Source organism: Strongylocentrotus purpuratus, unplaced genomic scaffold, assembly GCF_000002235.5.
Source record: "Strongylocentrotus purpuratus isolate Spur 01 unplaced genomic scaffold, Spur_5.0 spur5_scaffold_1, whole genome shotgun sequence".
Lineage (NCBI taxonomy): Eukaryota > Metazoa > Echinodermata > Echinoidea > Camarodonta > Strongylocentrotidae > Strongylocentrotus > Strongylocentrotus purpuratus.
The window spans coordinates 8,424,287-8,449,026 of NW_022145594.1; the positions used below are offsets into that span (position 1 = coordinate 8,424,287).

The window sequence follows — 24,740 nt, forward strand, 5'->3', positions numbered from 1 at the left end:
ACCACAGTGTTGTTGCATACATTATAGTTAAAGAAAAATGTGTAGTAATGAGGAAGATCACGCGCAAGTATTTGAACGAATGTGGGTTCATGCACGGGATTTTATGGGCTCGTAGCCTTCACAGCATCTCTCAACGTGTCAGATCGTCTTTTGCTATTGAATCCTGATTTTCCCAGGGGGGGGATTGTCCTCGGGGGCGGGTAATTGTCCTCGTGGGGTAATTCCTCAAGGGGTGGTTTTCCGGGGGGTAATTGTTCTTGGGGGGTAATTGTCCTCGGGGGTAGTTGTCCTCGGGGGTAATTGTCCTCGGGGGTAGTTGTCCTCGGGGGGTAATTTTCTGGGGGGTAATTATCCTTGGGGGGTAATTGTCCTCGGGGGTAATTCTCCGGGGGGTAATTTTCCGGGGGGTAATTTTCCGGGGGTAATTGTCCTTGGGGGGTAATTGTCCTCGGGGGGTCATTCTCCGGGGGGGGTAATTGTCCGGGGGGTAATTGTCCTTAGGGGGTTATTGTCCTCGGGGGGTCATTCTCCGGGGGGTAATTCTCCGGGGGGTAATTGTCCTTGGGGGGTAGTTTTCCGGGGGGTAACTTTCCGGGGGCTGATTGCCCAGGGGGTAATTGTCCTAGAACCAGTCAAAACCCTTAATTGTTTAAAGATATTGTTGGTATGGGCCAAATAATGAGACTTGGCAACTATGCGTATTACACGTTTTTGCAACAAATGTAAACGATTTAATAAGGTATTTGATGTATTTATCCATAGCATATTCCCATATTGTAAATGGGGTAGAATTAATGAATTAATTAGTAAAAGCAGTACTTTTGACGGTAATACAAATTTCAGTTTTGACATAACTCCAGTAATTCTCGAGATCTTCAATGCAATATCATTAATATGTAAAGACCATGATAACTTGTCATCAATATTAACTCCTAAGAAGCAGGCACTATGCACTTGCTTTAAGGGCTCTAGTGAATCAACAAACTTAAGAGTAAGTAAGTTCTTATCATATTGTTTATTCAATGGTGCAAAATGCATAACGCATTGTTTTCTCAATGTTTATCCTTAACCCATTCACTTTGTACCAAATATTAACCTTTTGTATTTCTTTATTCATATTATGGACAAGAGTACCTAGTTTCTTCTCGCTTAAAGAGACATTGGTATCGTCTGCAAAAATAATGTATGACAAAGTTGAGGAAACATTTGGCAAATCGTTTATATATAGAATAAACAACAGTGGCCCGATTATTGACCCTTGGGGCACTCCGCATACAAGTTCTTTTTCAAATGAAGTTGCATTATCATAAACAACATATTGTTTTCTTTCCTTTAAATAATCCTTTATCCACTGTTATGGTAGACCCCTCACACCATAGTACTCCAATTTGGATAATAAGGCTTGATGATTAATTGAGTCAAAAGCCTTTGAAATATCTAATGACAAACAAAGTGAATGTTTGCTTTCGTCAAGGGAAGTAAGTATTTGGTCCAAAAAATATGTCAAGGCCAGTATAGTTGAATGACCAGATCTGAAGCCATATTGAAAATTTGACAGAATCCCTCGTTTCTCAATGTAAGACAATAATCGAGAGTAAAATAATCTTTCCAAGATTTTGGAGAAAACGGGCAAGAGTGACACCGGTCTATAATTACAAAACTGATCGAGAGAGCCTTTCTTATAGATCGGAGTCACCCCTGCTAGCTTCATACTGTGAGGGAATTTACCAGTGGAGAGGGAAAGGTTAAATATGTGTACAAGTGGAGCAAGAATGAAATAGATTGATTCTTTAATGACAGAAACAGTTATATTAACATGACCAGGACTTTTACCTATTTTCAATGCCTTTACTATATCTATAATTTCATGACCTTCTGTTGGTTTCAGAAACATTGACTGTTGATATTGACCATTCATATAAGACCTACACTTCAGCATGTCAATATTACTTATATCTGTAAACATTGTCCCAATGCTTATGAAATATTCATTGAATTTGTTTGCGATATCAACAGGATCTGTAAGTTTCTTATTATTTTCATCACGAAAACAGTCTTGGTTCTTTCTTTTGATTCCCCTATTCAACATGTTGTTGATAAAGTTTGGCAAGATCTTAACCTACACTTGTTACTCTCCACCCAGTTGTTAAAATGGGTACCCGGTAGAATACGACCTTCATTGTTGGTCAAACAGGGAGTGGAGATTGTGCACACAGTGTGTGCGGGCAAGCACTGAATCCAATGACTGGGGTAATAGTATATCTGTAAAGCGCTTAGAGACGTCCGAGATGTTTTAAGCGCTGTATAAAAGCTGAATGTTATTATTATTATTAAACTATTATTTGAAAAATACTATTTTTCATCGTTGTGAATGCCATTAATGTGGGAGCGTGTGAATGCCCCTAATGTATTGAAATATGCTGTTTTCATCCTTCAAACTTTCTTTCCTACGCAGGTACATACGAATATTGCGCCGGCGAGATGCCAATGGCCACCCAGGGAACAAAGATTAAACAGAAGATCCCCATTACAGACCGTATTCATATCATGGACGATAGAGGAACTAGAGGCCTCGACGTGAGGCTAATAAGGGAAGAGTTAATACCCCAGATATGTAAGTGTCATAGTCAAATTAACATACTTAAATCATATCATATCATATAATTTCTGGAGTTGCCTTCATAGATCTTCGTAAGGCTTTTGATACTATTGACCATGAGCTACTTCTACATAAACTAGCTTGTATGGGTTGTAGTAATAGGACTATTTATTGGTTCAAATCATATTTAGGGGATCGACAACAAGTGACCCAATTCAAAGGAGCCAAGTCGCATCCATCAACCATCAAATTAGGTGTGCCACAAGGTTCAATTCTTGGTCCCCTTTTATTTTCAATATATGTTAATAGTCTACCTGAATATACTCCTGAAGGTATCATAGATATGTATGCTGACGATACGACACTTACCGTCAGTGCAAATGATGCAACTGTTGTGGAAGAAAAATTAACTGTTGCGTTAAACAGAGTCATGGCATGGATTAAGGAAAATCGTCTTGTTCTTAACACTGAAAAAACTTGTGTCATGTTAATAGGCTCTCCTGCTAATCTCAAGAAAATTGAATCTTTTACCATTTCATTAAACGACAATTTGATCAAAAGAGTTCAATTCACCAAATGCTTAGGACTTTTGATAGATGAAGAATTGAAATGGTCTAAACAAATCGAAAACGTAAGTAAACTTACCCAGAAAAACATTAGCATGATAAAGAGAGCAAAAAGTTTTTTGCCTCAAAAATCCTTAAAGTTACTTTATAACAGTCTAGTGTTGCCACGATTAGATTACTGCTCTGTTGTATGGTCGAACCGATTTCATTCTCATACAACTAAGCTGTAAAAAATTCAAAAGAGGGCCGCAAGAATAATATTGAACAAGACATATGACACACCGTCGGCTGATTTGTTCACAAGTCTTAAATGGATGGCACTAGACAAGCGGTTTGAGTTAAGTCGCGTTATGATGATATATAAATGCGTTCATAACTTAGCACCTTCTTACCTTCAGGTAGGCTTAATCAATCCTAATGATGTACATGAGCATCATACAAGGCAAATAGACAGTGGATGTTTACGTGTGCCTAGATTTCACACTGATTGTTATAAGTGTAGCCCAATTGTTTCTTCCATATTTGAATGGAATAAGCTAGATAATTCATTGAGAACGGCTTCCTCTGTCAATTCATTTAAGAGATTGTTTAAACAAAGTTGTAATTTGTGAATGGCTCAGCCGTAAATACACTGCGTGCATGTTCTGTAATATTTACATGACTTATTCACATAATTGCGACTTAATTAATATTTTCCTATTGAAATTACTGTTTACTAGGTTAATGATTATATTTATTTTGCAAACGAGTATTATTTTTGTAACTGTTCTGTATAAATGTTATAAACGATGTAAATATGTTCATTCAGAGCCCCATGGAAGACCACTACTTGTTGGTGAATGGGCTACCCTGTCAAAATATTAGAAATAAATAAATAAATAAATAAATAAATAAAATATGATAAGAACAAAAATGTTGGAATACAGGAACCTCACCATAGTAAAAGTCATCTGTAAAAGCGCGACCTCGCAATATTAGATAATCATAAATTATCGAAAATGTCATGACAACGCGAAAAATGCAGGGTAAAAATTTGAGTTTCCCCAATGTCCCAAATTGAAAGGCAATATTCAACAACTTCGATTTACCATTTCAAAAATGTGTTCATATATTATGGTAATTATTCCAATATCTACCAAGATCGGGTTGCAGTCAAGTAGTATAGTGTCTAGTGGGCTTTATCAAATTCGAATAGTGGCGTGGTAGTAAATGTCCTCGTCTAAATGTGGGGCGTAGAGTAGAGTGCAAAATACATGTCAGCAAATTTGGGTGTCACTCCTTAAAAATCTGGGTGTCAGCCCCTCAACCTTTTTACATGTTCTAGCAACGTCCCTGGAGATATCAACCATAATTATCTAAGATTTATAAGAAAATCCACTTCATCTTTGAACTTGTAAGTGGCAAAAGTAAAAACATGGAGTCAAAATAGTGTTGTTGTTTTTTAATTAATGTTTTTGTTTTTCAGGTGGCAAGCGTGGAGTCGATAATCGCAAAAGGATTACGGGAGGAACGGTGATACACTGCCCTGTTTTTGTCTGTACATTTAAACCTTTTGGGTAAGATATAGAGAACTGAAGTTCTAACGTCCTTTTCGCTTGTCGTTCATGCTACTTCCTGCGCTCTAAACAAAGAAGCCTACTCATAAGGTTCACCGCAAAATCATTTAAGCAACGGACTAGAGCAGTAGTCGGGTCATCATCATCAATAGTGATCTGTCAGTTCATGACAGGTTCAGTGACCCATTAAAAATTCCATATCAAGTGTCTCTCCAAGCCCCTCTCCAAGTTTCTGGGTCTTGAACCAACCGTTTGATCGTCTCATACCCCGTCGCTCCACATTGTGTGATTAAATCGTTTAGAGAGCCTTTACGAGGTCTTCCCCTCTTCTTCTTTCCATGAATACGACCTTCTATGACTCTGAGCATCAAGCCCTCATCATGCCGCATTATGTGTCCAAGCCATTTCTTCTGTCTCTCTCTCTAATCGTTTGAATCAGCACCCGCCTTTCTTGAGCTCGATGCAACACCTCTTCATTCGAAACTCTGTCCCTCCAAGACACACCTAGTAATTTGCGCCAGCACCACATTTCGAGTCAATGTATAGTCGGGTCAATGTATGGTAAAAAATACCCCACCCCAAAAAATTGCAACAAAGGGTTTTTAAAGGGTTTCTAGTAGTATTCGACCTCAGATATAACATACTGAAAGTAGACCAAAATCGAAGGTCCAGAAAGCTTTTATTTTTAAAGAAGGCGTCCAAGATGGCCGCCGATACCACAAAATGGCCATAAATCACTTATTATCCATCATAGAGAAATAATGTTGGTGTATATACCATGGTTTTTCGGGGCGGAGAATACATTAAAATGAGTTAAAATGTTCATTGGTGGCCAGCTAAGAAACCCCCAAAATTTAAGAAGCCTCAAAAGGGCCATAATCATCATCATCAGCGTTTAAAGTCCATGTGTCCCACATTGTAGGGTTGGACATTTCATTTCCTTAATGGCTACTTTCCAAGCTTTCCTGTCTGTGGGATCCATATGACTGATACCAGATGGTTTCCCTCCAAGCAACGCTCAAAATACAGGGGGCGATGGGCGATTCGCCCCCGTGAGCTACACAATCTCTCCCGTCAGGTTGCTCACCTGGGGCTCGGGGGCGATTGCAAAATTAAAAATCGCCCCCGTGGAATTACAAAATAAAGATTATCTTTTCTGTTATAACTTTAACACAATATTGAGTTTCAATTTTCAAACCTTAAACCAATGAAATGGAAGTTATTTTAGCGTGCAAGAATTCTCGTTCTATGAGTATTATAACCGATTCAAACAACGGAAGTTCGCAGTGCAGCTAGTACAGTGGTTATATAGGCCTACTGCGCCGTTAGTAACATTACGTGTGCACGCTGCCGCCCCTTATCTGCTGGAGCTGGAGACGATCGCGGAAGGGCTGAAACGTGGTCAAAATCATGAATCCGCTGAAATCTGGTGATTTCAAATGACAAGCAAATAATGGACCTCGGCCAGTAAATCAATATTAGAGACTTTTAGATTGCACAACAAGAACGTGAACTGCAACGTGTGACCTCCTTTTCAGGCACTTCCAGTGCTTAAAAGGACGTTGCATGTGACTGCCAGTACCTTAAAAGGACGTAACACGTCCACGTCCATCTAAAAGTCCCTATTGAGAATAAGAGGAAGACTAAGATGTCGTGGAAAGATATGGTAACATGGGCAGATCTACGGGGAGTTAGGGGGTTTAATTCCACCCCCCCCCCCCTCCCCCTTGGGCTGCCAAATGAAAATGTGATGTGCATAAAAAAAACGCCATCCAGACCCACACAGTATTAGTAAGTGTTAGTAGATGCCCGGAAAACATCACTTACGGGGGTTCAAAATAGCAACAAAAAAAATCGCCTCGCCACCATGCGGCTCGTGGACGATGCTTCGCATGTAAGTAGATACCAGGAAAACATTACTTTTGGGGTGTCCAAAATAGCTCCCCCCAAAAAAGCCTGGCCGCAACGCGGCTCAGTAAAGGAAGAATGTAAAGGTTGCTCCGAATGATGAGGAGGAAATAATGTGCAGAACGGGAAGAAATCGAGAGGATGTCATCACGGGATGAAAGTCATTAACAGCTATGTAGCTTGTAAATTTGTAAGAGGGAAAATGCTGACTTAAATAAATGATAATGATGAAATACCAAAGAATTGAGGAGTATCATAGAAACCAATTCAATGGAAATTTGTTTGTGAGAAGGCTCACGGGGGCTCTTTTTGGGGGGAAGAGCCCCCGCGGACAAAACAAATATTTTAACCCTGCCTCCAAGTTATCCCTGGTTCCCGCGAGGTCTTCTTCTCGGTGACCAGAAAGTTTAGAGCCCTCTGGAGCCAGTGTGTTGCCTCTCTTCTTGCCACATGTCCAAACCATCTTAGTCCATTTATCCTCATAACATGTGCCACCCTCATCAATCACATTAATTGAAGAAGGACTTCGTTCTTCCTCTTAAAGTGACGCCCCGCAAATCCACCTCACCATCCACATCTTAGCTCCATGCGCTGTACACTGGACGATTTCATTGCCCATGTTTCGCTCCCCTACGTCATTCATTTTCTTACACAAGCAGCGTGCACCTTCCCTTTAACTCTTAAAGGGATCGCCCTTGAGGTGAGGTAAGGAGAGAGTTCACAAAACTTTTTTTAAGCGCTTTGAATTTTTAGCAGTCACATCTGTTGTCTCTCCTCCTTTGAGAGCCAACATGTTTCCATGGTAGCAGAACTTCTCCATCTCATCATACGTTGTTCCATGGAGATCCACACCTGTCACATTGTTACTGGTACATTTCTGCGAGAATGTATACCTAAGCATCTCTTACATATGAACGTCTGACTGAATCCCAGCTCCTGCATTTGGTGCATCTGATTAAGTTTGCTCCAACACTTATATACCAAACTCCGCAGAGGTATTCTCCTGTTTTCTCTGTCTCACCTGCATCAGCAGAAGACACCATGACCTTGGACTTTCCGGCATTCACTTTCAGACCCTTTCCATCTAGGGCTGCTTGCACTGGCGTACCTATGGGGGGGCAGGGGGGGGCAGAGTGCCCCCCCTGACGGGCTCCAGGGGAAAAAAAGAAAGAGGGGAAAGAAAAGAAAAGAAAAGAAAGGGAAAGAAAAGAAAAAGAAAAAAGGAAAAGGAAAGAAAAAAGGAAAGAAAGAGAAAAAAGGAAAAAAAGGAAAGAAAAAAGGAAGAAGAAGAGAAAAGGAAGAAAAAGGGAAAAGAAAAGGAAAGGAATAAAAATGGGGGAAAAAATAAAGAACATGGCCGTAAGCACCAGGGGGGGGCAGTTGACCCCAGATATTTTGAAATCGTACAGTTTTTTTCCTGAAAATGTAGTGTAGGCCTATACCAAATCCTTCAATTCTACTTTTGAAAATGCAAAAGTACCCTCATGACCAGTTCGGTCGCTCGAACTCCCTTCACTCCTTTTGCTTTTGAGATTCTTCGAAAACTTTTAACGCATCTTTCCCCCTTCCCCCATCAGAAAAATATTCCGCATACGGCCCTGAAAAATTAAAACAAATGAAAATAGGAAAATATAAGTGATATAACAAATTTGAAACTCTTCGCTGGCGCGAACTGCTTGCTAGCCTATTTTGTATTAAATGTTTTCACTTCCTCGTCCCCCTGAAAAAAGAAAAGGATTAGTATTGCCTAGAATACAATTGTGCCTGCCCCGACGGGCCCCGACCTGCAACCATGGCAACAATAACACACAATATATGTACCAAATGTTACTAAAAGAGACTAATTCATTTTTCTCGCTCGCTACACTCGCTCGCGAATAAAATGAATAGACATTGCTTTGGAAACAATGTGCCCACCCTTGACCTGCAACAATATCATTAAAAATGGAAGAGTTTTTTCGCCCTCTCGCCAAAAAGGAATTGAATCGTGTTAAACGCGATTGCGTCCATCCTAAACTGCACCAATTAAAACAAGTTTATTTATTAATTTATATTAAAAGAGAATTTATTTTTTTTGCTTGCTCGCTATGCTCGCTCGCCAAAATGGAATTGACACCGCTAACGTGCCCGCCCCAACCTGCAACAACCAGTTAATAATTATGTACGAAACGTTATTCAAAGAAGTTTTGGTGTGCTCGTGCTCGCCAAAACGGAATTAACATCACCTTAGACATGATTGTGTAAGCCCTGCCCTGCAACAAAAAAATCTGAAATTTATGAACCAATTATCATTACAAAAATTTTGCTCGCTCGCTACGCTCGCTCGCCAAAATAGAAATAACACCGCTTTTAATAATCACGTCCCTGACATGGAACAATTAAACCAAGTTTATATACCATATTTTCCCTATAAAGAGAAGTGATTTTTTTTTGCTCGCTCGCTACGCTCGCTTGCCAAAATAGAATTAACACCGCTTTTAATAATCACGTCCCTGACATGGAACAATGAACCCAAGTTTTATGTACCATATTTTCCCTATAAAAGAAAAGTGATTTTTTTTTTCTCGCTCGCTACGCTCGCTAGCTCGTGGAATTATGTGCCCACCACTAACCTGCTACAATATCATTAAAAAAGAGAAATGTAGGGGGTTGCCTGCCCGCCAAAATGGGATTGACATTGCCTTAAACACGATTGTGCCCGCCCCTACCTGCAACAATGAAACAAATTTTATATAGCAATTCATTGAGAGAAAGATGTATTTTCGCTCGCTAGCTAAAATGGGTATAAAATCACCCTAAACACAATATTGTTCCCGCGCCCTGCATGGGACAATTGAACCAAGTTTAAGTGGCAATTATTAAAAAAGAAGTGATTTTTTTCTTGCTCGCTACACTAGTTTGCAAAAAAATGAAATTAACGTCGCTAACAAATGAATGTTCCCACCCCCAACTTGCAACAATACCAGTTTATATACCAAACGTTACTTAAAGATTTTTTTTTGCTCGCTCGCTCGCCAGAAGTGAAAATTAGCATCGCCTTTTTTGTTTGTTTCGGTCGCTTGCCCCCCCTGACGGAGTACCCCAGGTACGCCACTGGCTGCTTGCCATAAAGACATTCTAGCTATCAGTTCTTGTTTACTCCCGGTCATCTGCATAGAGCAGTTCCCATGGAAAGCCTTCCCAAATGTCCTTTGAGATGACATCCATTACGATGATGAAGATGATAAGACGATGAGCACTGAGCCTTGATAAACTCAACTTTAACATCAAAGCGTTTGCTGTCACCACACGACGTTTGGATGTGTGTCTTTGCTTCTGCAAATAGTGCCAGGACTGCTCGTACGAGCCACTCCTCAACGCCCATCTGAAAGCCGACATTGTTACTCGGTCAAATGCCTTCTCTAGGTTGACAAATGCAAAGTACAGCTGCTGCTTCTTTCCAAAAAAACTGTTCTTGCATCTGACGTACGATGAATAGAGCATCGATAGTTCCCTTTAGTTGCCAAACTGCATTACATCAACTGCAACCTACTCTCTGACTCACTTTTCCAGTACTCTTTCATAAATAGATCTCGAGATGCTCGAGAAGCTTGATGACTCGAAAGGACAGTTGGTTTCCTTTTCCTGTATAGAGTGGAACTACTGCACTCAGAGTCCAGTCAGATGGAATGTGACCTTTCATCTAAAATATCATTGAACATATCTATCAGCAAATCAACCAAGGGCGGCCGAACGACTTCCAAAGTGGGGGCACTAACAAAAAGGGGCACTTTCTGGAAAAAGGGCACCTACAGCGGGAAATCTCAAAACGAAAATATACAGCTTTTTTATACATTGATGTAAACCCCTTCGTTGTGATAACATTATCAGGGATGATATCAACATACGTGTCTCTTTATACATCATACAATATATTGCTTAAGCAATGTACTTTGCAGTTGGCTGTGATGTCTGAATATTCATTTGCGAGCGTGCGATGAAAATTGTTAACAATTTGTGAGGTCGCAGTGCGAAATATTACATCTTCTAAAGAGGAAAAACAATCATGAAGGGGTAAACACATTCTAATAACGGAAGACTGAAATGACCTTTGATAACTAACATAATTATATCATTTATAGCTGCGAGAGAGCGTAGCGAGCGAGCTTTGGGGGAAATTGCAATCAGTCGCTTTAAATTAGGGGCACGTTAAATGATGACAGGAACAGGGGACACTTATCGAAAGGGAATAAATTAAGACACTTATTAGAAAAGAAAAGGAGCACGTGTCAAAGTACAAAGGGTAATTATCAGAGATGAAAATAAGCCACTTCTTACACCTGGAAAGAGGATCTCACCAGGGATGAAAATAGGCACTTATGAGAATGGGAAATGGGCATTTGTTGACGGAAATGGAGCACCCATCAGATTTTAATAGGGTTATTTATAAGTGGTGAAAAGAAGATAGGTCCCTTATTAGAAAAGAAAAGGGACACGTTACTCAGGAAATTACCAGAAGTGAAAAGGGGCACTTATCGCAACTGAAAAGGGTCACTGACCAGATATGAAAGGAGGACCTATCAGATTTTAATAAGGGTATTTATCGGAGGTGGAAGGGCGCTTTTATGAGAAGGAAGAAGTAGTTTTTATTAAAAATAAAAATAGTCACATGTCAAATAAACGACTCATTCATCAGAGATGAAAGAGATAATAATGAGAAGGGGCAGGGGCACATATAAGAAGCAAAAAAAAGTGTTTATTAGAAAGGAAAAGGGGCACGTGTCAAAATAAGGGGGGCAGTTATTGGAGGTGAAAAAGGTCATTCCTCAGAGATGAAAAGAGCAATTATCGGAGGTGAAGGGGGCACTTATCTCAAGTGAAAAGGAGTAACTTCTCGTACCTGAAAAGGGTCATTTACCACTTATAAGAAGCAAAAAAAGTGTTTATTAGAAAGGAAAAGGGGCACGTGTCAAAATAAGGGGGCAGTTATTAGAGGTGAAAAAGGTCACTCCTCAGAGTTGAAAAGAGCAATTATCGGAGGTGAAGGGGGCACTTATCTCAAGTGAAAAGGAGTAACTTCTCGTACCTGAAAAGGGTCATTTACCATAGATGAAAAGGGGCATTTATGACGAGGGGAAGGCGATCTTAATTTGTTTTAATGGGAGGAAAAGGGGCGCTTATTAGAAAGAAAAGGGGACACATGTTAAAATTAAAGGTGCGCTTATCTGATTTAAAAGGGGGTAGCTATTAAAAGGTAGCTTCTTACACAGGGAAAGGGGGGCACTTGTCACAGTAAAATGGGCACCTCTCAGATTTGACAAGGGCAATTATCAGAGGTGAAGGGGGCACTAATCAAAAGTGAAAAGGGGCACTTCTCGTAACTGAAACGGAGCACTTGACAGAGATTAATAAAGGCACTTATGAGATTGAAAAATTGACAATTATTGCAAAGGAAAAAAGGAAAAATTGTCGAAGGAAAAGGGGCACGTGTAAACAAAAGGGGGGCATTTATCATAGGGGAAAAGGGGGGGGGCATTTTCACAATGAAATAAGGCCGATTAAGTAAAGTAAAAGGGGCGCCTTTCCCATGTAAAAGGGGCACTTTTCGTATGTACAAAGGGTCACTTTGGTTCACTTGTAAAAGTGGGGGCATTTTGCCCCCTCTGCCCCCCCCCCCCCGAGGGTCATATTGCTCCGGTTGTCTCATTTTCGCTCGCTGGAACATTGCCAGCACAAACCACTGACCTTTACCTCCTGGACGGATCATCGCCCAATTCATGCTTCTTATCCTTCGTGTGCTTGACTTATAACCTTACAATCGCGTGGTAAATTGAGTCCAAAGTTCGACTTGTTTTACATGTGTTATATAGGCAATGGCGAGCTTGCGACCTATTTTGATGAAATTACGGTGGGTGAACTTTCAAAAGTCAATGAGACATGAGGGTTCCAATGAAAAAGCTAGTGAAAACGTACGTCGGGGTGGATGTGCTTTTCGTTTAAACAAAAATGAATTTTTAAGGTTTTTTGTTTTTGTTTTGTAAAAGTCCATATGCTAACATGTTAGGCTGCTGACTCTGAAGATAGGGGGCGTTGTCAAATGAGACACGGAGCTAGATGCGCCCCTGCAATCAACACCATGCTTCCCTGATGCTAGTATGTTTCAGTATGTTTTCAGCCTCACCTTTCACACATGTTGGGCCCAATGCGTCCATAGCAGCTTGTAATATCTGCTCTACTTTCTTGAATACCTGCTTTTGATAACCTTCTGTTATTTCCTCCATAAGCTCCTTTTCTTGGCCTCCTGGGCTTCCCATATCACTTGCCGTATGGTTTGTGGTCTTCATCCCTCCCTGATTTATTCCAGATTTTAAACTTTGCATTCTTCTCCTCAAGAGCCTTTGCGACATCCTCATTCCATCACCACGTTTCCTTGTGTCTGCTTTTTCCTCATGTCCATCCGCACACCTCTGCAGCTGCATCAATCCAAATCTTTTTCATTGTCAGTCTTTTATCTTCTATACCACTGGCCTATTGAACCTCTGCATTTCTGGATTCAATAATAGACCGAAAGTCCTCTTTTACTTCTTTCTTCTTAAGTTTTCAGATCTGCAGCCTTGGCTTGAACTTCCTTCGTTTCTTCTTACTGGCCTTTATGTGGAGGTCTACAACGTTTAAGTGATGCTGAGAGACACGTTCCTCTCTGGCAAATGCTTTCACATTCTTCATCATGGCCCAATCAGTGATTCTTACCAGGATGTAATCGATTTTGGGTTTTGTTTCCACCAGAGTCATATGTGATAAGGTGACTGTCTGATTTGCTGAAGAAAGTGTTTTCGATCATCATTTCCATGGCTTCAAATTATTCAAATTATAGAATTGTCACCCCCTTTGTGTCCCTTCTGCCAAATCCCATCCCTCAATGAGCACCCTGAAAACCATCTGCTAACTTGCCAACATGACCATTTAGGTCACCTTCTAGGATGACTGATTCCTTAACTATCAGGAATGGTGCAACAATAACTTGCATCTGATTCCAGAATGCATCCTTCTCCTGTGTCCTGCCTTACTGAATTGCATAGACAGAGAGAATGTTGACAAGTTTGCTCCCTATGACTATTTTTAGGGCAATGGCTCTTTCGCTAATCATGCCCATGCTATAACCACTTGAGTAACCCACGTCTCGCTTATCAAGATCCCTACCCCAGGAGTATCATCATCTAACCTTGCCAGTAGAACTTATACCAAGCCAACGGGCACTGCCTCCTTTCCATCTTGTCTCCTGCAGACAACAGATCAATCTTTCTCCGTCTTATCACATCTACTACCTCTCCAGACCTTCCTGATGTACTCCCTATGTTCCTTGTGGCAACACATACGTTGTTCCCCGAATCTGAATGTCTTATCTTGTCCATTTGACAGTCCACAGAACATATTGCTCTGTCTTGCCATAAAATGAAATTGATCGAGCATTAGTTTACGCCAGATGACCTTCCTGTCGCAACCATAAGTGGCCTCTTCCCAGCAACTCTTCCGTCCGTAGCTATTGGCCACTGAGGCGCAGCTCATATGCCCCTGCAACCAGGAGCCAGTGGCCGACTTGTCCTAGATGCATGACCAACCGGGGCCATGCGTTGACAGGTGTTATTTTTCATCCGGCAGGGTGTCTAGGCACCTTTCTACTGAGAGACTCACTGGGGGCCGGATTAGTCGCCGGCCACTCGACCATGATGCTGGCAGTACAGGCCTTACATGGTTTCCTGTAGCAACAAAACAGTTTGTCAGACATGAATCGACAATAATTAGCCTATACCTGATACAGGGGCGCTTTATATTGAAAACACTACCAGCCCCCAGTGGTTTTGTTTCGTGGTTTCCTGTACCTTTGTTTAACGTTTTAACTTATCTTAATAGATTCTATGACCCCGAAAACCATATAGACAACCCAATTAATATGTCTCTCGGATGGATAATAAGTGACTTATGGCATTTTCATATTATGGCGGCCATTTTGGACGCCATCTTGGATTTTGGGGTTTCCTGAGCCATCACAACCCATTCTTGTTTCAAGGGATTCTCTGACCTCAAAAACTATGGGATAGACTTCAAAATGATGTGTCTATGATAGATAATAAGTGATTTATGGTCATTTTTAGGTATCGGCGGCCATCTTGGACGCCTTCTTGAGAATAACAGCATTCTGAACATCCGATTTCGGTATACTTTCAGTATCTTATTCCTAAGGTCAAATACTTCTAGAAACCGTTGAAAAACCTTTTGTTGCGATTGTTTAGGTCAAACCATATATTGACCCGACTACAGGGCAAATTCGGTGTTTAGAGCTGGTGTGATCACCACACCATCGTTTGAAACAAAATTGTTTGAAACAAGAGAGTAAAGAGTATTGATGATGCTCTGATATTAAGCAGTACAGATGACTCCAAAAGGAAAATGGTGTTCACTTCTTATTTCTATCAAGGATTTATACGTAAAATGTATTAATTAAAACAATGGCACCGACTGAATTTTTTTAGAATGTGCCCAAAGTAACTAAAAATTCATATTTAGGCATTTATCATTGTTATAAATGTATTTCAAAATGAATCCTTTCCCTGAAAACGTTCGTTTTAGAAAACCCACTATGAACATAATTATTATAATGAAGTATGCCAATGAACGTAACCGAGCGTTAGGGTCTTGCAAAATACAGGCATTGCTTCTGGTCCATGTCCCTCCAATATAACGTTTATGTTTACATACACAAAAATATCGTTTTCATTTTGAGCTCTAAATTGAGTACATTGATTTATGTCAATTACTGAGTTTACATGCATGTACATGTAAGTATTGTACATGCTTACGAAACGGATATGATCAAATAAAATCAGATCAAATCAAGACCCCAAAACCACAGGGGCCCGACATGGTCCAAAAAGGATCCAATACTCATTGCAGTGGTGTCAAGATGACTGCTCGCATCACTGATTCTTTCTCGGAACGCAGATTTGAAGTCATATTGCAGGTTGTTTCCATTCATGTGGATCTGTCATCGATCAACTAATTAATCAATCAATAAGTCCGAAAATATGCAAAATAGTTTTTAATTCAATTCTTATAAATTAAGAGTTAATTTCGTTTAATTGCATCACGTTTTAAATGTAAAGGTTTGCTTTGGGGTATATACTTCCATAGAATAGCCTTATTTGTGTTTATTACATTATTGGGGTATAACGTGCAGAATTTTTGTTTAAGTCATCGTCATTCTTATTTTCTCTTCGATTCGTTTACGGGATTACAGGATCCGTCACCTTGATGTGCTGGAGCCATTTATCCAAGAGTTTTCCCGTGCCGTTATTGATCTTTACGGTTAGTTGATGACGTAAACTGCTTTTCCATATGAATTAAAGATTGATGCTTTCAAACACTAGTTTTAATTTCCCTTTTTATCCCCAAAAACTTGATTCCCCAATACCTTTGCCCAGGTTGTATGTTTTGTATCGTATTGCGTGCATGACATTTCACAATTCTTTTTATAAACTTTGAAGAGTTGATACTATTTTCTGAATATTGTACATTCATAATTATTGATTTGTATATATTAAAATAGTTTATCGAAATTCACACTTTTCATGAATTAACTGAAAAAACACTATATTAGTGCACCCACATTACTATCAATCTAACTTGGATGCTGGTGTGAAGAAATAAGATTCTTAGGGGGAAAATAGAAAAAATTATATTAGCAATATAAAGAAAATAATTAGTGGATAGTGAGGACATGACATCACAGACTGATGAGTGAGTTCCCAATTTGTCTTGTGATTTTCATTGTTCCACAGTTTTTAAAGGTTCATAACTTTCTTATTAGTTATTCTATCTTACTCAAACTTTTTTTGATTGGTTTGTCTGATTTGTCTGCTTCTATTAAAAGAAAGTTATTTTGGAGTGAACTTGTCCTTTAAACAATATTATCATTTTTGTGATCGTCATTTTCCATAAGAGTTACAATCAAAATACCAATTTATCACATGTTGAATACAGGTTTCAGAATGACCTGTAGGAGCTGACATAAACCAAATTATCGATAAATGTGAACATTAATTCAATTTCAGAGTATTTGTCTTTATTTTATACAGGTCGACATATGATGGTAGTGGTTCTTCATAAGGAGTATCTGCAACAGAATGGAATGTTAACGGATGTAAAGGAAAGGTTTGAAAGTGGGACAGGTGTTCCAGTTGACAACTTTTGGATATTTGAAAACTACACTCGGAATAACCATGAACACAATGACGAAAAAAGCATTGATTTTCTCAAATTCCTTAAGAGATGCGTGTTAGTGGGAGAAATGAATAATGACTACATAATTCAGAAAAGTGCCGAAAAGCAATCCCCGTTAGATCGACTGTTGACTTGGTACCACACATCTTAGAGATATTTCCATGAATGGTACTTTGTATTTTAAGGAGTGGTGTCGGTACATGCCACTTTGATAAGTGACCTTTTTTAAAGGCATGGTAATTTACTGGCACTACTTCTGATTTAGGTATACTGCCATCTGCTGTTCACGATGTTCCGATTTGTCGACAGCCATGTCCCACAATGCATCACCAACTGCATGACGCGCATGATGATGCTTGGGTTACAGGAACCAGAAATCGCTCTATGTACGCCTTCAACAGAAACTGGCGCAATTGAAAATACATTACTTCAGTGGTAGCGATGTCGGTAAAATACCCTGCCTTTAAAGGTACTATGTCCCTTTTACAGCCAACCCCAAATTCTGTAGAACTTTGCAGGAATTATGAGTATGTCATGTATGTCCTATCTGTGAAATTTAAACGTTAGCAGTGTCCTCATATTCAAATTATGCAAGGAAACCCGTTTACTTGCTAGACTTCACTGTCAGACACTATTGAGTGACTGACTTTTTTTCTTCTTTGGTAATAACATATATGAAAAGAGTTGTAAAGGGTACATGAGCATTTGTCTACATCAATAACCCACTTCTTGTGATGGCCAAGATTAAACTGATTGAATCTTTGCACAGCATAAAACGTACGACCATTCGGTACTATTGTCTGAAAAATCAAGACTATTACTTTTGGGCTCTATAGCCCTAAAGTCGATTTGAAAACTAATAGTCGTTATTTCCCACTTAAAGACATTTTCAAGCCCCACCTTTTTTAGGGAAGTTCTAAATTAGTATTATCTTACAAATGCAGTTGGAATTTAACTTTTTCATTTTTGGCCTGCAAATGGGACATAGTACTTTTAAGTCACTGCTGCTATAGAGTGGTGAAATGTGACGTCATCAAAAATCTATTTTTAGAATTTCTCAATTTTTTGTTCATTTTCCGAAAGAGCATCAAAAATAATGTCCAAATGTCGAAGACCAATTGTATATGTTTATTATTGGCTGAGATATGACCAGCTGAATGAATAGATTTTCTATAGGAGCTCAGTGTTATATGCTCTGGTTCCTAATGGTCTTTTGGAAAATGAAAAAAAAAATGAAAAATACTAAAAAAAAAAAAAATTATGACATCACAGCTTCGGTACATGGAAATCAGACCTTCACACAGATTTCTCCATAGAAAAGCAGCAGAAACCGTGAACTTTTAATATGAATCCATAAGTTGAAATCACGAGTCAACGAAACGGAGTTAAGTCTTTTGTCAATTCCGTTTGTTGCTACGGCAGGCAGCCAGTGAAAACGAATTCGTTTAATCAAATTATGGAAATGCAAGCATCACTTTAAACAAACAGAACTTTGTTATTCCTGGCTCATTTTTTCCAGATTGAGGTGGCATATGAAAAAGCAGAAAATGTACTTTCTAGAAATGTGAATTTTTCTTCGAAATTCAGATACCACCCACCAAATGACTTTTTGGTTTGCTTTAATCACTCATGCGTGAAATATGCATCATATGAGTCGCATCAAATGAAAGAAGGGGATCTAAGCTTTACAAATATGTGTCATTTATTAATTATAATTGTGATTAAGTTATGATAAAACAACGATAATTTTCGGTTTAGTTTTTTCTGGGTCGCACTGTATATGTTGATTATTTGTAATATACTGTACATAGATTTTAGGGATGGTGGATTTTACCTCTGAATGTTATTAAGTATTTATGTGTGCATGTAATAACCCTCTGATTTCAGCAAATTTCATTAAAGGTGAGGGATCCTTGAAGCAGTGTATAAATTACAGCTGTTTTAGAATACTTACTGCATCATTTAATAATATATTAGTGTATGCATCATTGAATAACCAAAGATTTCAGTATGGTTCAGAAATTAAAGGTCTCTTTATATAGTATATTACATCAGGTACCATTTTTAAAATCAAGTACTGGTAAGACAGCTCCTTATGCTTGACTGTAATTCGTTCTCTTAAAAGTTATGTCCGTAATTTGGGTGCTGTGTAAAGATATGATAAAAGAAAAGTTGATTGCATAAAATCCTTTATAAAACTCGTTTTAAAAACGCAATTCCCTCTATATTTGAGCTAGTATACACGTACTTGTCCCATCCCCTAGCTTTCATAATGGCCATGGTAATATCTGTAAAACACTTAGAGACGTAGATGTGCATTGTATTAAAGCGGAAGTCCACTCTGATATTAACTTTGTTTTAATAGAAGCAGAAAAATGAAAGAAACACGTCAGTGAAATTTCGAGCGAATTCTGATTTGAATGAGAAAGTTAATAATTGTTGAAGTTGCAATCAATCATACACAAATCGGTGACTCTGTGACGTGTCTTGCTAGCTTCCCTCCCATTTGCTCTGTACAAACAAAATTTTATAAATTTTGATTTCTTCGTATTTGATGACGGAATAGATTTGCTCAGGTACGAGTTGTTTATAGAAACATATTTGCAATAATTATATTTTGAGTGCATGTATCATTGAAGCTATGAGAGAAAACAAAAATATCTGATTTTATTTTAGTACAGAGCAAATTGGGTGAGGGAAGCTCGCAAGGTACATCACAAGTTCAACATTCCATAACTTTCTTATTTAAAATCAGAATTTGCTCAAACTTTCACTGACCTGTTCCTCTCATTTTTCTGCTTCTATTAAAACAAACTTCATATTTAGGATGGACTTCCGCATTAAGTGCTATATAAACCCAGAATATTGTTATCATTATCTGATTTTTGTGGTTTTTGTTTTTGCTCAATTGTATAAATTAAACGGATTTTATTTAGCGTCCCAAAATACTAGATATAATTGTTAGAATGTAATATATTATATAAAAATAATGACGAAAAAATCATACCTGTTTTATATCTATCATTAAAGTATTCATTGAAAACTCAGTCAAATTGACTGTTTGTGATCTTTGGTTGTGGGCGTTACGTGTGTTAAGGTCTTAAAGTGTAGCATGGCGTTTAATCTCGATCCGTGTGAACCACAACGAGTTGGCATTACATGTAGCTAGCTGTCTCGAGCTAACTAGCTACCTGCAGCAATGTTTCGCCGAATTCATATAACTAATCAACGTATTCGGGGGGCCTGAGCATCTTCCAAAGTAGGGGAGCACCAACAACAACAAAAATATTTTTCTGGAAAAACGGGGCACTTTTAAAGGGAGAACTCAAAGCGATTTATACCATTTTTCAGTGGCGGATCTACGGGGGGTTGGAGGGTCTGACCCCCCCCCCCCCCTTGGAAAAATGTGATGTAAATAGAAAAACGCCATTATGTGTCCAGACCCACACAGTAATAGTAGATGTTAGTAAATACCAGGAAAACATCACTTACGGGGGTTCAAAGTAGATAGTACGCGGCTCGTGGACGGTGCTCTGCTCTGTTCTGCATCGTCATTGGGTAAGCTCCCCCCCCCCCCCCCCCACTTAGCAAAACGCTAGATCCGCCCCTGTTTGTATGCACTTGTATATAACACAGGGGCGGATCCCGCCGGCGGCAGGGGAGGGGCCCAATTCGTGAAAAAATATTTAGCGGCGAAACAGCTGGCCTGTGAATTAGCGGGGGGGGGTAAGGAGCACTATTATTTATTTTTTTGCCCCCGAAGATTTGAAAATCACACTTGAGCACCAGGAGAGGGGGCCCGTATTCTCCCTTTATACAAATAAGGTAAAATTAACGTGTTTTTACCTGTTCCCCCCCCCCCGGGTCCCCAGTAATTTCAATATTAGGTTCTCTAGATCTTTACACGTGCCCAAGATTCTGCTTAAGCATCATACTTTGTCATAGATTCATTTGCAAGGGAGCGAGCAAAACAAAGCTTGAATTAATAAATGAAAAATGAAAGAATGAACAAAAGAGTGGCTGGTTAGTTGTCTGATTTTTTTAATCACAAAATGTCCCATTTCACGTTCACTATTTCATCACACTTTTTTCAATTCTCCCATGTACTCGTTTTTTTATTTTTCTCTTTGTTTTATCATCAGGCCTGGGGTATGTGAGTGTTATGGTTCCTGCAGCAACCCTAGATTGTTTGTTATTTTAGTGGGTGCATATACCCATGGAATTTATTTGTGAACCTTCAAATCATGAATTGCCGTCGACCACCCCCCCCCCCCCCTGCCTCGAAGAAAAATGTTAAGATTGGGGGGGGAAAAAGGGAACGAGAAGATTTAGGAGACGAAAAAAAGAGAAGAAAGAAACAATAGAAAATGGTATTAAAAAACAAGAGGTAGATTAAGGGAAAAGAACTAAAGACATGGTATCAATGTTATCTTGCTCCTTTCCATTTTTCCTTCGTTTTCCTTTCATGTTTTACTTTTCTTTATGTTTATTTCTTTCTTTTAAGATATTTTTATCTATTTCTTTCTTTCTTCCTTAGTTTCTTTTTCCTCTGTTTCTTTTTTTCACTGAATAAACTACATTGATTTTCCAAATTGAAAGACTAGCTAAAATCTTGATGACAATTCCAGTAACAACAGTTACAGCAGAGCGATCGTTCTCAGCCCTACTTCGTTTAAAGACTAATTTTAGAAGTCAGGGGCGGCGGAGCGACTTCCAAAGTGGGGGGGGGGGCACCAACAAAAAAGGGCATTTCTGGAGAGAAAAGAGGGCACCTACAAAGGGAAATCTCAAGGATATAATTCAGCCTTTTTTGTAGACATTGGTTTATACCCTGACATTGTAATTACATTATAAAGGATTTCAATATTTGTTTCTTTTTGTACATCATACAAGATATTTCTTAAGCATCATAATTTGCAGTTGAGTGTGATGGTCTGGATATTCACTTGCGAACGAGCGAAGCGAGCGCCTAAGTGGGAAAAAAAACATTTGTGAGGTCGCAGTGCGAAAAATTACATCTTATAAAGAGGGAAAAATCCAACCCTGATGGTGGTATGTATTTTCTCAAAACGGAAGATAAGTGAGATAATTATCATCTATAAAGGCGAGAAAGCGTAGCAAGCGAGCTTTGGTGGAAATTGCTCTTAGTCGGTTTAAATTAGGAACACGTTTAATGATAAGAAAAAGAGCGATCACTTATCGAAAGGGATAAGATTAGAAAATTAAAGGAGCACGTGTACAAAGAGTAATTATCAGAAGTGAAAATGGGGCACTTCTTACACCTGAAAAGAGGCACTCACTAGGGATGAAAAAGGACACTTATGATAATGGAAAATGGGCATTTGTCGACGGAAAGGAGAATCCATCAGATTTTGATAGGAGCATTTTTCAGAGGTGAAAGGGGCATTTATCCAACCTGGAAAAGGGCACTAACCAGATATGAAAAGGGGCACTTATAGGAAGGAAAAAGGAAAAAAGGGCAAGGAAAAAAATAAAAGGGGCAGTTATTAGAGGTGAAAAGGGACACTCATCAGAGATGAAAAGAGCACTTATCAGGAGGGGAAGGGGCATTTGTCAAAGTAAAAAAGAGCATCTCTCAGATTTGAAAAGAGGCCAGTATCGGAGGTGAAGCGGGGGCACTCATCTGAAGTAAAAATGAATAACTTCTCGTACCTGAAAGGGGCATTAACCAGAAATGAAAAGGGGCACTTATGAGAATAAAAAGGGACACTTTTCATAGGTGAAAAGGGGCTTTTATGAAAAGGAAAAGGGGCTCTTATCAAAAAGAAAAAGAGGCACATGTTAAAATAAAAGGGGCACTTATCAGAGATGAAAGAGATCTGAGAGTATGTTCTGTTTGTTGTGGCAGGAAAGTCATTCAAAGTTTACAAAAAGCCTTTCAGTGGGAACTGCCAACAAACAATGCATACGTGTGTGTGTGTGTAATACTGTGTATTTATGTTATAGGTAGCTAATGTATTTCGTGTAAAAAAAATACCTTTTTTCTGCGTTCAGAGGTCCCATTGACATGTTATGAGTGATATGCTTAACCTAATGGTTAAACTCAACTTCAGAAGAAAGGCATTGGTCGATAAGTAACTGTTTCTTCAAATTGTATTATGTCAAGCGTTTGATAAGGGGATGTCCACCCTGGAAATAAGTGTGTATGAATAAAAGCAGAAAAATGAGTAGAACACATCACTGAAGGCATGAGAAAAATCGGGAAATAAATAAGGGGGAAATCCAAAACATTTCATGAAAATACTTCGATTCTGTGAGTCAAATTGGCGATGCAATCTTTATGATGCCAACTCCTCACATGACTTGTAATCCTTCGTTGAATGCAAAAAAACAAACTAAACAAAAAACAAAAAAAAATAAAAGACGTTTTTTTCTTCATGCTTATCGCTATCATACATCATGGAAAACGTGAGTTTTAATGCACCCACATATAGGTCTACCATTCCATCAATATTCAGAGTAATGGGGATTTGGGGTAATTTTATCATTCAGACCAGTGGTGGATTGTAAGGATATGGCATCATAATTTTGGACCGCATTGCCAACTTGTCTCAAAGTTTTCATAATGATTATCATGATTTTGAAATATTCTTATAACTTTCTAATTTGTTGTCCGATTTTTCTCTAATTTTTCTGCTTCTATTCCCTGAAACCAACTTATTTTCAGGCAGGACTTATTTAAAGGGTGTTCTTTCCACATGTTTGGAATGAAGTTCTGTCAGTGGCTTTTAATGATTTTGTCATTGTGATCACGACTTTGTCAGGTCATAGAACTAGCTTTGTATTCAGTGAGATCATGGTTTAGATGTCTGGTACAGGTATTATAACAGAAGTACAAATTTAAGGTTTCTTTTAGTTAAAAACTAGAACCATGGCAAGTGTTGAAGGGTGCTATAATGCACATGTTTGGAATAAGAAGAAGAAATTTATAATAATTTGGTCATTTTTATAATGATCTGGTCTGACTCTGAACTCTCAGTGTAGTCAAAACTAGGAACGTGTTCAGATGGGAAAAGATATACATATAGAAAGAACAAAAGGCAGGCTGTTCAAACAAATATCCGATTTTATTGAGCAAATTACAATAACAAAATGTCAGGAAACATAAATTGATGAAACTGGCAATACATAGGCGTAAAATGTGTACATAGTGATGAATGTACACCGTCGCTCATAAAGTTGGAATATTTTAGTTTTACCCCAATTTATGGAATTATTTTTAAAATAATTTAAAAATAATAGATCTAGATAATAGTATACATTCTCAAATTTTATTGAATAATAATTTGCCAATGTGTGTTTTGCGTGACTGCTAAATCATGAGTATGCTACTATGCTTATCTACTAGGGGACCTACGCCCTTAAGTGATAAATGACAGTAATGAGGATTAATGCCCCACAAAATGGCACTAATATAGCACATCGACACGGTTTTGATCCTGGGGCCTCACAGTTACGAGGCCATTGTTTTGTCACCGAACCATGATTGTACGCAGCGGGGGCTAGGGTAGGGGGCAATTTCCATAAATAAAAAAAAAACAGAAAATGCAATACATTTTTAATAATTTATTGCATTTTACCCCGGTCCCCAACATAAACAAAATCCTCTGGGCGGCCACGCATTATGGCTCAAGGTATGGGCACACAGAGGATTGTTTTATGTTGGGGACCGGGGTAAAATGCAATAAATAAATGAAAATTTATTGCATTTTCTTTTCTTTTTTTTAATTATTATTATTTTGGGGGGGGCGAAAATCCGCATCACCACCACTCTTACATGTTACGCAGGCCCTGGCAACATTTTTCAAAGTGGGGAGGGGGGGCTAAAGTATT

The 24,740-nt window shown here is 38.8% G+C and overlaps 1 protein-coding gene across 3 annotated transcripts in view; it reads left to right on the top strand.

The window, feature by feature from the left end:
• The window catches only part of LOC105443692, a 37,243-nt gene extending 19,858 nt beyond the window's left edge, over positions 1–17,385 (top strand). For all 3 annotated transcript variants that reach the window (XM_030977604.1, XM_011677186.2, XM_030977605.1), the window contains exons 4-7: positions 2,456–2,614; positions 4,631–4,721; positions 15,904–15,971; positions 16,742–17,385. In XM_030977604.1, coding sequence (XP_030833464.1) covers positions 2,456–2,614; positions 4,631–4,721; positions 15,904–15,971; positions 16,742–17,037 — 614 coding nt within the window. In that variant the 3' untranslated portion in view covers positions 17,038–17,385. The remainder of the gene's footprint in view (positions 1–2,455; positions 2,615–4,630; positions 4,722–15,903; positions 15,972–16,741) is intronic.
• Positions 17,386–24,740: the final 7,355 nt, after the last annotated feature.